The 17,732-nt window shown below is 45.2% G+C and overlaps 1 protein-coding gene across 2 annotated transcripts in view; it reads left to right on the top strand.

Moving 5' to 3' along the window:
• The window catches only part of tgfbr3 (transforming growth factor, beta receptor III), a 55,769-nt gene extending 47,718 nt beyond the window's left edge, over positions 1-8,051 (top strand). The window contains exons 15-17 of one of the 2 annotated variants that reach the window (XM_040184155.2): positions 1,316-1,351; positions 1,576-1,686; positions 4,680-8,051. In XM_040184155.2, the coding sequence (XP_040040089.2) occupies positions 1,316-1,351; positions 1,576-1,686; positions 4,680-4,798 (266 nt within the window). In that variant the 3' untranslated portion in view covers positions 4,799-8,051. The remainder of the gene's footprint in view (positions 1-1,315; positions 1,352-1,575; positions 1,687-4,679) is intronic. The other variant, XM_040184156.2, reaches the window with a different exon arrangement.
• Positions 8,052-17,732: the final 9,681 nt, after the last annotated feature.

Consider the following 17,732-nt stretch of genomic DNA (forward strand, 5'->3'; position numbering starts at 1 on the left):
ATCGCAGCGGAGTTCACTTTTGCAAGCCTTCCAGATGGCTTGAAATGAAGCGGTCAGGGGGAGTCAGCAGGTTCATCCTATAGGAGCCTTTCAGCTCGCAGAATAGCTGCTCTCTTTCAGCGTTTTTTACTAGTTCGGGTTTCTGTGTCACATTCCTCACAGAGCTGCTCATCAACACAGGATAGGGGTGTAACGATTCATATTAACAACGATTCGATTCGAATCGCGATTCATGGTTGCCGATTCGATTCATGGACGATCTGGGTTAATATAGAACGATTCGATTCAGTGACTTGAAATCGATTCAGTAACTTTACTGGACAGTCTGAGATCCCTGTTGATCCCTGTTGTTTCTTGTAAGGAAATCAGGTTTAAATTAATTATGGATATTATAAACAAGCAAACAACAATTAATGGCAAATATATTAACCTTTTATTTGAATCAAGTGCCATTTTCAATGTAAACATTACACAATATTTACACAATGTTTGGATCAATTTACAGAACCCCGGATGTTCAACCTCATTGTAGGGTCGCATGTCTTTACAGGTAAACAATTCTTGCTGTAATGTTGAGTTTGGTGCTGGCGAGGCCTGAGGTGTCTGCAGAGCTGAGTTACCTGCTGCTGCTGCAGCGGTGACGCTGCTAGAGGTCCTGACTGTCGGCGTTGTTTAATCCCACGGCGCCTTAGTAGACGGCCGGAAAGATTCGTCGTGTTTCCGTGTTTTTTATTTGGCTTCTACATATTCTACAAACAGCGACCGACTTGTTTAGAACACCTCCGTGTTTGCAAAAGCCAAAATGTTTCCACGCGCTGGATCGATAAGTTGGTTTGTAAATGTCTCGCTCGCAGTCGTCTCCTCCACGCTGTGTTTTGTTGTTGTTCTGAGTTTCGCGCGGCTGCCGCTGCGTACTGATGACGTCACAGACAGGCAGACTGAATCCAGTAACGTTAACGTGTCTAAAGTGCTAAAAAACAAACAAACAAACAAAAACACATCCATAACTTTTTTGTGCTTAAATCCAAAGTGCAGTTTCCAAGTATCGATACAATCGATTATGTACCATTTCAATCGATTTGTAATCGATATATGTCGTCCGGAATGCCGATTTGCGGAGCACAGATCGATTCAGTTGGATCGCAGGAATATAAATGGATTAATGGATTCAGTGAATGAATCGTTACACCCCTAACACAGGACCATATCAGTAAACTGCTGACCTCTGGCCTGGCTGACTTCATCAGTAATTAAAATGAACAATTCCATCTCTGCAGCATCCCTTGAATTATCATTATTTGTTTTTGTTTTGCAGGAACTCCTTCTCACCCACACGGTCCTCCCGATGACGGTACGTTACTGTTTTTACTCGTTCATGTGTTAATGGAATATGGAAACGCAACCTATTTGCATTTCTTATGTCAAAAGGATGCTTAACATTTGCTTGAAACATGGCTTAAGATGAACCAAGAAATAATCAAATGATTTCAGAAATTAACAATGGATTGGCTCATTACAACTTTACTCATGTAATTCTCTTTTGTAATTTCCCTGTCCACGTGTTTGTCTCCCCAGCTGAAGCGCTGTCCGTGCTGGACACTCCGACGGTGGTGGGGATCGCCTTCACGGCCTTCGTGATCGGGGCTCTGTTGACTGGAGCCCTGTGGTTTATCTACTCGCACACAGGTAGGTGCCTCACCTGCTGCTCCGCGGCCCCGGCTCACCTCGCCGCCTTAATGAAAAGATAAGACTCAAAGGAATGTTTGAGGGTCCCGCTGCCAGAAATGGGCCGCCGGGAATGCCAAACATCCTGCTGCTGACGGGGGCCAGTTCACAATAACAGATTGACTCCTCCACTGTAAATATATCCTGTTGGTCAGCAGCGAGGGCTCCTCTCTTTCCTGCCTTTGAATGTTTTTTGGAGCTGCGGGGTGGTCGGCGGGTATTCTCAGTACAATGGCTGGAGACGAGCTGGAAATTCCCCCCTATGGGTTCAGTGGCATTCACAGGAAAAGACACACAATCTGTCCATAAGTTGCCAAGATCTTCCCCATCGCCCCAAGCCTGCCGACCCCAGCTGACCCCGGGGAGGAAGTATGCTCCCGGCGGCGCATAAAGCTCCCTGTTGTTGTTCCGCCTGACCGCTGTACTGGTGATCCGCCGCGGCAGTGACCTGTTGACGTGTTCTCCTTGAAGGTCTTTCATTAACCTATTTAGGATGTTTTGAGTCAGGTTCTTAAATCGGCGTTAAATGGCTCGATTGGTAAATGATGGCTTTGAGCGGGGCAGAGACCCCGGCACCGGCCCGAGCTAAACTCCAGCTTCCAGTCATGCTGAATCACATTGCTTAACAGGATTTCATGCAGCAAAAAATGACAATATTGGTACGGGCTGCGCTGTAGAAAGCCACATGATTTAAGCTCCATAGGTTTCCTAGAGGGCCTCATTGGCAGCTCGTTGTAAGTGAACCCGCTCAGAGAAGCAGGTGTAAGGATTCCAGTCCAGAAAAAGACTGTCACAACATGTTCCTGGTGTTGTTTTTAAAGAAGGCTCTTCGTTGGGCACGTCACGTTTCCTTGGCTGAAATGACCATATATGGCAAAATTGGCAGTTTCATGTAAACCCCAAGAATGTAGATCCCCCAAAACAACCACCAAAAATATCAGTCCAAGTGTATTTTAAAACTACTGCGGATGAAACATGAAAACAAAATCGGGTATTTCCCCCCAGGCTCTGAGGACAATGGCCTCTGGAGAATGAAACTTGTTTTTTAGGTTAGATACCCATTGGCATTATATCTGAGGTTTGGATCCAGTTTCATTCCATGTAAGGCAGTTAGCCGAAGAAGTGACCCGAACCCTACGGTACATTATTTGACAGGGTTGCTCATTATCTTGGCAAGTACAGTTAGTCTGCATTCTGCATCCAGGCCCACAGCCGTGTCTGCCAAGATATCTGCTCAAATGATGAACGAACATGCACATTAGTCTCGCCCATTGTCAAAACAGGCTGAATCATTTATTCAGGTGGTAAAATTTCACACATTTTCTGTTCTGAAGTGCAAATACGGAAAATATTGGTTATCACACACTGCACAAAAGAGTTGAGACTTTGGTGATCTGCTGACCTTTCCAATAGTGCCTCTTATCAATTGCAGTTTGGTAGTTTGGTTCCACTTGAATCATCAACGTATTTCGAATCAAAATGGCAATTTGTTCAAAACGTCTGACCTGCAGAACTAACATTCCAGTCTAGCTCGGCTTCCATTTTTTGTTTAGGGGTAAAAAGCGAATGTTAGCATCCTGAGAGCGAAAGCTGGCCTTTGCGATCGAACGTGGCTCAGTGAATTTTGTATTAATATTACAAACGTAGTGGCTGGACAACCGCATCCATCAACCATAAAAACTTTCACTTTACTCAAATTTGTCAGTTTGAGAATTGCCGCGGCCTTCAAAGGCCTTTTCTGTGTTGACACTTTAAGGCTTTGTAGCTTTGGAGCGTCAAGTGTGCCGAGAGATACTGAGAATGCTTTTTGTGAGCGAGGTTGAGAGCCAGACCCCTTTTTCCACAACCGCGTGAAGCGTTTTCATACACATTATGTTCCCGGGACATAAAAGCAGCCTCGGTGTCTCCTGTCTAGAAAGATAATATTGGACTCTGGGATCTTACATTTCCCCCGACGAGTCCCCTTTGTTTGGTACGGCGCTCGGCCCTGGGAGGGAAAAGACTGCTGGCCGCTCCGCTCTGGTAAACATTAGAGAGACGGAGGGGCCCCGATAGAGGGAGCGCCCTGCGGACACGTATGCCCGTCACACACGCACAGACACGCACAGACACACAAGTCTTAGTACAAACCAAACTATCGATTGGAAAATCTTTGTCAAAGAGAACGTGCCGGGAAACAAACAAGGCAAATGCTGCTGTAATAACTGCGCCAAATGCTGAAATCAAACACAGACGTGGCTTTATTTGCTCTTTGTCTGTCAGAGACGTTTTTGTAAACATTTGTAAGCACTTTCATTAGCCTCTTCAATTGAAGCGTCAGATCCCGAGAGTCCAGCAAATCCAATGCTTATTTAGACAGAGAACGATAATCCAGCCAGTGGTTTGAGCTTCAGGCAGAAGGTCCTCTCATGCGTTTGTTCTGCTTTATCGACTCAAACCAGGCTAAATAAATGAGAGATTACGAAATAAAATGAACTCCGTGAACGCGAATCATGTTCAAAGTGTGATCTGTCGTAGAGCATGTGGCTGCTGGTTTGTGGGCTCGGTAAGCTGAGACTTTTTTGGTCCCAAGCTTTTAAAAGCACTTTGTGAATCTGTGGCGGATTATGCTTGCAGATGGTAGAGTCCGAGCTAACAAAGCCCAGAGTTGCGTGGCTTTGCCTGGTCGCCATGTGCTTTGTGCTGAAATCTGTATTTTACCCAAAACGTTCAGATAAATCATTTTCATTTTCAACTAGAGTGTGAGGTTCATGTCAAGTAGTGACAGTCATAGCAAAACGTTTGCAGATCAAACAGTCCTTTTTTTCAATGGAGGTCCCAGCATCTCAGAGGAGTGCACATTGTATCTTTAACCAAACCAATTCACCATTTTCCTGCCAACCTCTGCTGTTCTGCAGTTCATACACATGCTTTCCCCTTCCTCTACCTCTCTCTCTCTCTCTCTCTCTGTCCAGGTGAGAAAGCAGGAGCACAGCAGGTGGAGAAGCCCCAGCCGGTCTCAGAGAACAGCAGCGCGGCCCACAGCATCGGCAGCACACAAAGCACGCCCTGCTCCAGCAGCAGCACGGCGTAGCCCAGGACGCTGCCCGGCCGCTCGCCGGTTCCTTCGATCTCCTTCCACGAGAGGAACTATATTTTTGAGGATGTGATATAAAGGAGACAAGAGAGTAGTAGGATTTGGAAAAAAAAAACCACACACAACATCACTTTTTGCATCCTTTTGTAAATTCCTTTAGTGCCACTTCAAGTGTGTGCAGGCAAATATAGTGTCCTGTTGCTACTGGGCTGCTGGTGAAGCAACCCCACCTTACCAGCCTCACCTCATATCCAGTTAAACCAGTAAAACTACAACAAGCCAATGTAAGTTCAGGCACTTCTTTCCATTCAGACTGCTTTTGTTTTGACCCTAAGAGGTGAGAGTCGTGCTGTTTGTAGCAGTGATGTCAGTACTAGTAGGTGTGATATCAATGGCCTGTAACACCTCACAATGTGCATCCCTGAATGTGGCAAAGGAGCAAAGCAACCACTATTAACATGCGGACAAATGTGCAGTATGAACAGAAGTCGTCATCTTGATACACAGAGAGCGAGAGGGGGGGCGGGTGGGACTGGCTTTAGAAAGACAGTGTAGCTGTGAATGTATACAGAAGAATAGATGCCAAAAAATGTGAAAGAAAAATGTGAACGACATGCTGTTGAAATGGCACGTTTTGTAACGTGCGCATACGTCCCTCCTAATAGATTTATACACACATGTAGTAATGTCATCTAGTAGACGGACCTCTGAGCCTCACGTTATACATCCGCAGAGTAAAACGTTGGATAACACAAGTACCGAGCTTGTAACGGCGAGGGATTAGCTTAGCTTAGCATTAGGGCAAAAAGTAGAGTTCACGGTTCAACGTTTCTGAAAAAGAAAATGAGATGAAGGGAAACTATTCGCCACGTCTTGCTATTTGCCCCCAGCTTCCAGTTGTTATGCTAAGCTAAGCTAATCACCTCCTGGCTCCAAAGTCCGTGCTCAACATACAGACATCACGTAGTGGTATCAATCCTCGTATCTCACTCGATTCTGTGAATTCTCCAAATTGTTGCAAAGCAAAGTGCTGCTCCTGTACTTTAGATCAGTCAAGGACATCACACACAGAGTGACGGAGGAGTTGATGCAGTTTTGGTCCTAGTGTCCTTCACGCTTCTGTCTTTATTATTGACATTTTAAAACAGCATCAAATCTTGTTTGAGAAATGTTTCAAAATGAACAACAACCTTATTCAACATTACCAACTAGGTGTTTTACATTTAGCGACTTTTGGAGCCAGCGCTGCTTGATTGGACAATTGTTTTTCAGTTGGATCAATTTTAAAAATGCAGCACACTCTTGCCGGTTCCTCAACATCACCGACCCCGTCTTAAGCTGGTGACTATTGTTCTGTACACAGTCCAATTCTTCTCATCCGACAGAGTTGATTGGTTACAGCATAAAGCCAGACAGTGTACAGAATCATCTTTTTGGATGAATCTCTGCGCTGACGGTGTGTTGTTTTAAAAAACCCTCCACGGCTTCCCCACCGCCTAGAACGATATGAATGTTTGCTGCCTTCCTCTGACCGCGCGTGTTCTTTGGAGACTGTGTGTGCGGCTGACGAGGCCCTTCGAACTTTCCCTGTAAAGACCTGAACAGCCACCAGAAAACCAGAATGTATATTATCTCAAAGCTTTCCATGTTTGTTTTTTTCTTTCTTATGTAAACATGTGTCAAACTTTCTACAGAGGAAACAGAGTCTAAATATATATTTGTGCATAAAATTATATTTTGGAATATATTTACCAAGAGAAATGTATTGTCTGCTATGTGTGTATGTACTGTGAATGTGCCACAACATAATACGTGTTCATGGGGAGTTCATTCTGTTTAATTAATTACAGCTTCTTGGCACGTTTTGTGACACTCTAAAGGATGAGCATTCAATTATTATACTTATTGCAATAATTAAAGTAATGTTATAGTACCTTTCAGATGAATACATCAAATAAGAAAACACTTTTAACACGCATTAGTAAACGGAGTGAACTCCTCCCAGACTTAAAGGGAAAACTTTTCTGTGGGCGTCCGCTCTGTGTTGATGGTCGATGTGGTCAATCAATCTGAACTACGGTCACTTTGAAGGGAGGTGAGAACTGCAGGCTGCAATGCATCCTGGTACACGTAGGCACTGCTGGTGTGGCTCGCCGTGAGCAACGTGTACGTTTACCATCCACGCTGACCGGACATGCACGTGCAAAGTGGCAAATTCTCCCTTTAAGCGTTCCTCCTTCGGCTGCCGCAGGGTCACATCACAACAAACCCCACATCGAGTATAGTCACAACGACACAAACCCCCTTGAAAAAAAAATGAAAAAAATGTAAAACAATGCTGAAAACGACAGCAATTAAACCAGAAAAGAAAGCAGAATGCACAATAAGCGTGTCCTGTAAATGCAGCGTGGATTCAACCGTTAACTCTGCTTCTGGAAACTCAACTGGTTTCAATAACCCTCGAGAAATAATTGTCATTGAGTATTAAAACCACTTGGTTCTGTTTGTTTTCTTCTACCGGGCCGGTCGCCATGTCTGTTAGTGCCAAAAACCTCAGTTATTAGATAAATATGCGGCAGCGACACGCTGCTGTCATGGGGCGGCGTGTGCAGGGAAAGGTCCGTGCTTGGAAGGAGCGCCGGCGGTCATTGTGGGAACGAGGCTTTCTGACATTCCTCCAGTCGCTGCCTTTCTCTTATCGACTGCGGCGAAACCATCTCCTCGGTGTAATTACCGCTGCCCTCCCGCTCATCAGCGTGGTTACGGAATATGGAATAATGACGCTGTATCAGATAAAAAGGAGCAGTATTCTAGTCGTAGATCACAGGATGAAACAGTTAATGCTGACCTGAAAACAGCTGTAATCGGAATGTACGTGGTTATCGATTGTATTTTTTTTAACCGTTTGACTACCTCATGTTTCTCTATGAATGTGTAATGTTCGTGCTACGCTGCGTGTCTCTTTTCTGTACGTCTGTAGATTATACCGCGGTTGGGGCCGTTTAGGGGCCCCGCGTGGTTTTGTTGCAGTTTCCCGTCTATTCTTCAATCTCAAAGCAAGAAGAGTTTAAGCTTTCCCATGTTGCCAAGATGGATTTTTGTTTTCTGTGGGGAGGGGAACGTTGTAAATTTGTAAAACTTTGATAAGCCCTTGATATTTTCCTTCAGGATTTCGAAACCTTTTATATGCTGTAAATACGCATGATACCTGTGTACCCGTTATGTCCAATAAAATCAGTGTAATAACGTACAGCAGTGTCGTTTGATGGTTTCCACAGGATGGATGTGTGATGTGTGGGTTTGGAACAACGAGCTTTAATAGTGTGCTGGCGCTTGGCTCCGTGACGGTGAAGTCGTGACCCGTCTGTGGTGAGCTCATAGCGTGATACAGACCTTCCCCTCCCCAGCAGGCATTTGTTCCATCTTTGCTTTCGATCACAGCTCCTTGGAGGCGCTTTCAAGCAGCGTGGCCCCGTGTGAGCGGCGTGATTACAGGAGGGGAGGCCTCTCGTCACGCCCCGGCGGACTTCATGTTGACTGCTCCATGTGACCCCCTTCCAGGCCCGTGCGATGCCACACTGCACCTCGCCCTCCTCCCGCTGCGCTGTGCAGCCGATGATGACTAATATCGATTCCCTAAACAACTCGCTCCATGATTGTCATTATTTTTATTTCCAGCTCTCTCAATTGGGGTTCCTGGAACACACATTTGTTTTTTTGGCCTTTGCGCTGCGCAGATAATTCATGCAGTCATTGATTGCGTGTGCCCCAGACAATAGCGCATGACGAATGCAAGATTCTATTAAAAAGAGCTTTTGGGATTTGTTTTGTTTTATTTCAGCTGACAGGACGCCAAACGGTGACGCCGTACTGATTTAGAGCAGACCTTTGCTCCTAAACACAATTACTCAAATTAAGTTAAGAGCGACGTCTTGGAGCTTTTCTGTCTGAGGAGGATGAGCGCATGTTCACAGGCTGTGTATGTGTGCACCAACCCTCCCTGCGCCTCTTCCTGTCCCGTGGCACATAACTGCAAGGAGGTCAGAACAATAACAGCACGTCATGCTGGAGACGCTCTCTTGCTTCACAGCGTCACAATTACACTCACAATTCTTTTTTGAATTGTGTGGGAAATTACAACCTTCAAAATATCAAAACTAACGTGGTTTAGTTATTGTTGTCCAAAGTTATAATTTGAGTTATTTGCGTAAAAAAGTACATTTTCCCTAAAAAAAAAATGATGTTACCATTTTCAGTTTAGCTCACTGTTGTGCAAAGTTGCTCGAGCTATTTTCAACAGTTTTTGTTTTTCAAGCTGTCTGTAGCTTCATATTTAGCAGACAGATGAAGATGGTATTTTGTCAAACCCCAAAATATTGAACTATGGCTTTAAAGTTAATACTTTTGTGAATTTTTCGAAATCCTGAATTTCAATCAAAACACTTGAATGGAGACCCAAAGTTCATATTTTGAAAGCATGCATTGGTGATTCGTGATTAGTCTTCCCATAAAGGAAACAATGGCCTTTGGATTTCCCATATTCATGCACATAGACAGTACGGATGCTATTCGCTAACCGCCAGGTTGGAACTTCAGCCTCCTCTGACAGCCGGTTCTTATGCTGCACCAACATACGACTTTGCAGCGTTTTGTTTTGCTGCCAGAATCAATAAAACATTCTCATTTTGCTGAATTGCAAACCGTGTTTTCACTGAGGCACATGGGTACAGCGTGTGTGTATTTTAGACATCTGAGGCCCTGAAACTTACTGCTGGAAAACACTTGCATGTTTCCAGTGGGAGGAAAAGAAGAAGAAATTAAATCTCTGTAGCCTGAAATTGCATTGGCCATAATGAAAAGGCTCAATTGTTACTAGCTTTACACCACAAAGATCTCCCACTCAATTCTTGTTCAATTCTCATTTCTCCTTCATCTCCGAGCTAGAAGCTTTTTCACCCCCCCACTCCACAAAAAACACAAACAAACACAAATCTCTTCTTCTATGCACTTAATCGTACTGACTGGCTTGCTGCCCAATCCACATATCTGAATTGACAACAAAAACAAGAAGAATTCGCCATGCAGCGTTCCCTCTGGCTGTTCTCTCTGGACAAACTGTGTTATCTACGTGAGCTGTTTGTACTTGTACTGCTTTTCAAATGACTTCAAGCACCAACAACACAAGGGGACACCGACAGTGTCACAGACTCATAAACTCCCCATAGGCGTCATTTATTACTCCTTTCCTCCAGATGCACATTTCCACATCTCCACTCGTAGAAGCTGGTGATTGCATCAACCTAACGTATAGTCTCCTGGAAAACAACAGAGGTGGTTGGTGGTTGGAGTCCTAACTTTTGAGGAGGAGCTTATCGGTGCGGCTTGTGCAGACACATCATTCATTTACACTTGGCAAACTTGTGGCCTCGACCCCAAAGTGCCTCAAACCCGAAACGTTTATCATGGGTTGCAGTGAGCCTCGAGTCTCTATGGGGACCTCGCGCCCGACCTCGCATCTAAATACATGTGTATGAGCATTTCTGCCTTCACACAGCTGGCACGATAAAATATGTACTGCATATAAATATGTACGTTGTTAACTTCATGTGTGAGCCCATCATTCCAGCTTAGGATCAACTTTTAAATACTAAGAAATGGGTTTGTGGTTTTAAATTTAGTCTTTATAATTAAGTAGAACTCACATTTATTTTATACAGATCCTAGTTTATTTTTTAAACATATTATTAGGGCTGTCAACATAAACACATTAATCTATGCAATTAATGTGGCCAAGATTAATGCAACAAAATATTTTAACGTACTTAACGTACCTTTGTTTACCGGTAAACAACAAGAAGTAAAAAACAAACAAAAAATGGATGGTTGTTTCCACTGTGGGGATGGTTTAGCTGTTCCATGGCCAACATGACTGATTGGCCTCTTGGCATGAAGAGAGGGGTTTGAGAATTATTGGCATTTTGGATAAAATTATTTAAAAAATAAAGCGTATTCTTCCAAAACCACAAGAAGACTTTTGACTGGGGAGAACGTATTTGAGTGTAAGATATCACCATGAAACTTCCTCTTCTGCAAATGCAAATGATGTATTATGCTATTAAATCATTGCTCATTGCTCATTGCACATTTCCACAACAGAAGTCTGAATATTGAGAAGAGCTGCAGGTTCAATATGATCATCTATTGGTTCATTCTTTAAAAACATGTACTTGTATATTTCCTTTTTTTTCACTCTGTAGATCCATAAATACTTTTTATGGAACATAATGCTGTATAACCCAGCTATGAATGATATATGAACAAACCCACGGGCACACATCTAATAGAAATTGGATTCTAAATGGAAAGTTTGGTTTGTGTGACTGAAGCAGAGATTTCTGGCTCAGACTGAGAATTTACTCATTTTGAGAAAACCGCCCTTAAAGATTTGTGTTGTAAAATCCAGTAAATGTCAAAGTGAGTTAAGAAAACCTCTACATGTGTATTTGGGGTGTTGTATTTCCTCCGGTCTGAAAGACGTTATAGAAACCAAATGGCTCAAATTCACAAAATTGACCAATAAAAATGTTGATGAAAACGCAGCCCTCCCTGCCGTCAGCGGCTCGCCCAGAGAAACGCACGGGATGCAGGAGGGAGGAGAAGGCCGGCCCTCAGTAAGACCCCTTTTTCCATCCAGAATCCTGCACACAGAACCGCCTCGCCGAAATCAGCACTGCAACCAAACCAAACAAGCCCGGTCCAAGTACCCGCTCCTAAATGCAACCAGATGTCTGCCCTCAGCTAACAAGCAGAGAAAAACACAGAACCTTGCTGCCGTTGGTCCAGTGGAAGCCCCAGCTGATCAGTGAAAGCTGTCATCCAGAAACAGATGTGTGGACTGTGTGCGTAGAAACTACGCTCGCAGCCCGAGGCAGCACTCAAAGGTGAATGGACCAGAGGTGTAGTTAAAGAAAATAGTCTAATACGGCGTGGAAAGGAACGCTGTGCCCCTCCCAAATAAAAAATGAATCTGCAGCTGATGTGGAGAGAAGACGAAAAGCGCCTTGGTGGAGGAAAAATGTGTTTGATTAGAAAATTAAATCCTATTGATTAAATCAATTTCACAACAAAATGGATTTAGGTCAGTTGACTGGAACCCCAGGGCCTGATGGATGGACCTGCACACACGACAGACCATAATGACAAATAAAGCTCCAGAGGCTCAACTTGCTCACAATGAATGAGACAATTTAAATATTTTTAAAATATTATTACGTAAAAAGTGTGCAGCAAATGACATTTCCTTGAATCCTTCCAACAGCGGACAATCCGCTAGCAGGAAGGGCGGGAGAAACAGAGGATGCCTGATCATCGCATCAGATACGAGGAAAATGTGACATGCAACACAATTGACTCCGTAATGGTTGCGACCTTCATTTCTGCACATTGACAACACGGTTTCCCTACTGTGAACATGTCAAACAGCTTCTGGTCTTGTGAAAGGAACACGAGGACTTGAGGACTTGAGGACTCTTAGCCAAGACCTGAGACATAGCTGTCACTTGCAAAAAACGGTGACTTTATCTTAAAAGGGCCCTAAAAGCAGCTTGCAGCAGAACGCGCTGCCTCGTAGGTGAACGCTGGCGTCTGTTTTTAGGGAAGCTCGTGGACAGATGTTGAACTTTTTTTTTTTTTTTTACAATATCGGCCACAAAGAAAAACATCAAGAGTGCATTCGTCAAAGGTATGTCCCTCAAAGGGGCCCTGTTGGCCCAAACTCAGCTGCATTCCACAGGCAGGCTACCATAAAGCCTCCCTGAGGAGTTTTCATCTCAATCTTAATAACAGACTTCCATGCGGCCCAGCCACCACAACAAGGTCAGACCTGGCCGTGGTCGGCCTCCGTCTGCTACTGCAAGCTCCTCCCCCTTTTCACCAAAACACAATAGCATTTGTCTTTTATCGCAAAGTTGTGTCCTCATTACGAATTGCATGAAATGTCTGACAGCTGGACTCGACGACTCCCCCTGAAAATCGGGCTGGCGTGACGAGGGGCCCCCTGTGCGCCGCATTGCGACTCTGAGAGCTTTCGGAGACACTTTTTAGTCTGCAAGCTGTCAGGAGGCCGAGAAAGATTCTTATAAAAGGCCTGCTGGCCTGATTGCTCCGGTGTAAACAGATCCAGCCACGCTGTGCTGCCCTGCAGAGAGTCCACACCCTACATGGTCAGCGTAGTAAAAACACTCAGGGGCCAGGGGCCGAAAACGAATGATTCACAGGGACCTCTGTTTATGGAGGTGTCACCGTCTCGAGCTTTCATGTTTTTTTTTTTGGGGGGGGGGGGGGGGGGGGGGGTGGTGTTCCTGACGTCTGGCTGATCGCAGCTGCACAAAAGTTCAGTCCGAAAAACAAAGGAAAGTGAAACACGTCTGCACAGTAGTGGGTGTGCATTCATCGACTGTACTAAACCCCGCCCACGAAAGGTGTGAGTCTCCGATCAAAGTCACAAACATGTGTTGTCCTGCTGGTGTCATGCGTGTTTATCAATGCGCTCATTGACGAGAAGGTCATGTTCTCCTCTTGGGCCTGTGAGTGCAGTATTCTCTTTATTCCTTAGACATGGAGCTATTTTTTCTGTATAATTGTACATGACACTTAGGTAGCAATTGTACAAATAAGGTATTTAATGATGACTCCTGTCACAGCTGTGGAGGATGAGCTGTGCTTCCTGTGTATTCAGGTGCTGCTGGGAAGCGGTGAAACTGACTGTAAAGCCACAATGTGTTTCGTTTTGGACATGCAAAGGTAGGATAGTGCACATCCACTCCCTCCGTTCTTACCTTTCACAATAAAAGCGCCAGACAGACCGTATATACTGCAGAGCTGTCTACCAGAGGGAATTCCATCCAGAGGCCGCCAAATTCTACACACTGTTCCTTTCATTATTGGAATTCTGATGTCTAAGTAAATATCTTTTTGTTATCTTCCTCCTTTCGTTGTGAGATAAACCGGGGGTACTGTGCAATATCTACATGAGAATGACTGTACACATACATTTGAATCCTCCTCAAAGGATAACAAGCGAATTAAAGAGCTGAAAAAGTTTATCACTTACCAGCACATGAACTTGTATATGTTGCTTTGGCCCACGTTGTGAGCGTGTGGACCCACGGACTGACGTGTGTATCACTTGTGTGTACTTGAGATTTCAAAGCAGCCCTTTGAGGCATCTCAGAGCGTTAGCAGCTCTGCTGTCCTCGTCATCGGGGACACACTCATTCCACTGCAGTCCTTCAAGATCTCCGTCGGTGCCCTGCAGGAGCTCCATGCAACCCCCCCACTCCTCATCTCTCACTGTGGATCCAGAGACTTCAGTGGTCAGTTACTCGCAGATGAAACGTCTCTGTCATGGACTGTATCAAACATTCAGCGACTGTCCCACAAATTCCCTCTGATCCGTATGCTGTGAACTTTCTTTGACACTTTATTGTTAGTCCTTAAGAAGGGTGCCCTTTAAAACATTTCTTTCCAAAACCAGTTGGTTAATAATGTTACCCACAGCTTAGAAAATTAAATAGATGCAATCTGTGGTTGGATTCTAAATTAAATCAGCTTTTAGTTGAAAGTGTATCTTGATGGAACTAATTAATGACTAATGACTATGAGGATTTTGCCGTTCATGTTTCCTGATTCCTGAAATCTGCCTCACAGCCTGTGAAACGCTGCGGTGTACGAATGCCGACCGCGTTCAGAGCGGATGGGGGGGCCTCCTTAGTGGCCATAAAGCGGGTGCATAATGGCGCCGGCGATGCTCGTGTGGTAGCGGAGCCGCACCGGGTCTCAGTTCCCAAGAGTAAAACGCCATCACGCGAGCGAGCGTTACGATTCTTGGCTCTGTTGTGATGAAAACTGTGGCTCACACACAACCCCCCCTCCCCCCACCCCCTGTTATAAAGCATATTTAGACCATTAGATAAGCCACAACTGACAATTAGGCTGTTGGCTGTATCCCACACACATTTTCCTGAGCTTGACTCTAAACACAATCTTAGCAAGTAAGAAATGTTGATTCTGCGTCGCAGTGAATATGGCCGTTGCTATTGGGCTTTAAAGTGCAGGCGTAGCTCGTCTTATCTCAGCCAGATGTTTCCCGGTTGAGGCCTTTTTTCGTTCATGTGACTTGGAAGGTGTTAAGCAGAGGAAATGACATCAGCTGTCCTCGGCTTCTCAGACTGCCCTCCGATGTAGCATCACATTCAGCAGGAAAACAGGAAATCGATCAGGAGAATCATCATTAAAATCACTTTTCCGTATAAAAAGGTACATTTTTGTAAATGCGGCTTTTGTTTGAGACCTTTTGGAATGTTCCCAGACTGGGCTCGTGTACCTGCAGTCCGGTGGCCACCTGCTTTTCCCCACAGAGCAGAGAAAAACATCTGCGCTCCGGACAGACTTGGCTGCCGGGTGTAAGCCCAGTGAGCAGACACCAAATCATACAAAGGGCAGCAGCAGGAGATAAATTTGGAGAAATGAAGAGGGTTTCACAGATGTCGCATTGCTGAGTAATGTTAATAACCCCAAAGCAAGGAAAGAGGAGAGAGAGGGAGAGAGAGACAAAAAAAAAACAGCTCAGTGGTCCAGATGTGTTGAGGAAGCATCTCCCCGAGGAATGCTGTCGGGACAGAGAGGAATAACTCATCCTCGCATGGGACGCTGATGGAGGGTCGGCGTGGATGTCTGGTGCTCAGCCTCAGTTCAGCTCATCTCAAAGTACTTTCAAAATAAAAGCACAGAAGCGTTGGCTAAACGGTGTGTTTATTTGCTCCAATCTAAGCCCAGTTGTTGGAGGGTCTTGTTGCAAACACAAGAGCACGTGATGAGAAAGCAGCAGTCGATCATCATGATTTTATCACGACAGTAGTACACACACGCCGGGTCAAACCTACGCAACACTTGTGCAGCTTAACAGCAAACTAAAATATGCTTCTGAAAACAATGAGGTGAGAAATAGACTGTAACATCATGCAGGTGCGTTTTATATAAGAACTACCTAGTTTGGCAGTGTGAGTTCAGTGTGTGAGATCAGCGTGGGGTACAGAGATTGACAGCTGGGACTGATGGTGGCTTTTTTCTTTAGAGCTGGAGGAATTCTGGAGAGAGGCCATAAGGAGCACTTAAAGGAGGCAGAGAAACCTGATTCTGCTTCACGTCTTGTGTAGAGCAAATGTGGTATTGATAAGTGACACCTACCGCAACTTTGCCCAACTAAACTATGTTTATGGCGCAGTGGGTAACATAATGGTATCCAGGTTTTTCAAACCAGATTAAGATGTTTATATCCACACCACACGAGACTCCAAAAGGCTCAAAGAAACTAAGCTAAAAAAGGCAACATATCTGCAGTATTTCTCTTCCTGCAGCTGCTCCCTGAGGCCAGCTGGGAGATCCGTAGTCCGTCCACTGAGTCCTGGCTCCGGACCAGCCTTCGCATCAGGCCTGTTGTGCTTGGCATCATTAAACACCTTGAAGCGCATTAGTTCCTAATAAGCACTTCAGCCTGCCATCACAATTCGGCAGGATCATTTACCGCCGAGGGGCGGCGCAGGTAACGTTCCAACACAAACAAACACCGTGAGTGTTTACTTGTCATTTTACATCTGTTCATAATGAGGGATCGGTTACTTGTTCATTGCAGAGAGAGAAAGCCTCCCCACCCGGGGGGTTGAAGATGGCACAAGGCGTGGTCTCTGCTGCAACGTGTTCATTGGCACCGCAGAGGGCCGCGGTGACACTCTGGAGATGCAGAGGGGGTTTGTGTTGGACGCAAACCAGGACAGAGGGTTACGCAACGTTGCGCAAGGCTCAGGCGCAAGGCCTCTCTGCGTAATATCTGGGATGGGGAGGGACAGCGGCAGCAGAAAAAACATCAGCTTGGAGAGTTATGAGGAAGGAAACGTGTGTGTGAGGGGGGGTTGAAGCTGTCCCGGGCCACCTCTTCCAATAAAAGATGATGAGTGGAGCGTGACTCAGGATCAGGATTCAGGATCAGATGTAATGTGTCTACACGTGGAGACACGTGGGGGACGTGGGGAACGTGGCAGGAGGTGAAGCTGCCACGCTCATCTTCAGGGCAAAGTGTGACACAATGAGTTTGCACGCACACACAATCAGATTTCTCCCTGAGGTCAGTGTGGTTACGCTATAAAACTTTGGCTCATCACCGCCAAGTTCCGGGGGGTGCACCCGAACACCACACATGCGCGCACTCCAGACACACACACACACACACACACACATGCTTGCCAGATGCATTTGGCTATAGAGAAAACATTTGTGCATGCATGCATGCACAAATGTTTCCAATCGACATACTCACACGTGCACCGGTGTGCACAAAGATAATTCAACGATGCGATCATTACTGTATCTTCAACGCCGCCATATAATTTGTGTTCATTATGTACAGTTATTGCAGCATCTGCAGAGTTCAGGTAACCGTTGAGAGGAAGGGGAGCAGGAGGAAGAGGTCAGCGCTCCTCTGCAGCCCCCTCTGGTGGAGACAGAGTGAGACGACAGGAATGGTTCAGCTGTGGCACCTCGTACACAGCAGGACAAAGCATTTGGGTTATTAGCGCGATTGATACCTTTAGAAAGTGTGTGAGTCCATAGTGTGCTTGTACATCTTTGTTTTCTACATAATGTAGGTGATACCCGATAAAAGGGAATGAGTGTGTAGTTAGAGTGAGTGTTGGAAAATAATGTACCGAAAGGCCGTAGGGGCCTCCTCCCTAACGTCATTTAATCATTATATCATTACATTATAATTTACCTTCAAACAGAACTGAGACAGTTATCTTCAAAGTGTTCTTTGAATCCATGCACGCAGTGCAGCAAGCCGTCCTGTGAGTGAAACGCTCGAACAGACACAATTTGT

The sequence above is a fragment of the Gasterosteus aculeatus genome, chromosome 8, assembly GCF_964276395.1.
Source record: "Gasterosteus aculeatus chromosome 8, fGasAcu3.hap1.1, whole genome shotgun sequence".
NCBI classification, from domain to species: domain Eukaryota; kingdom Metazoa; phylum Chordata; class Actinopteri; order Perciformes; family Gasterosteidae; genus Gasterosteus; species Gasterosteus aculeatus.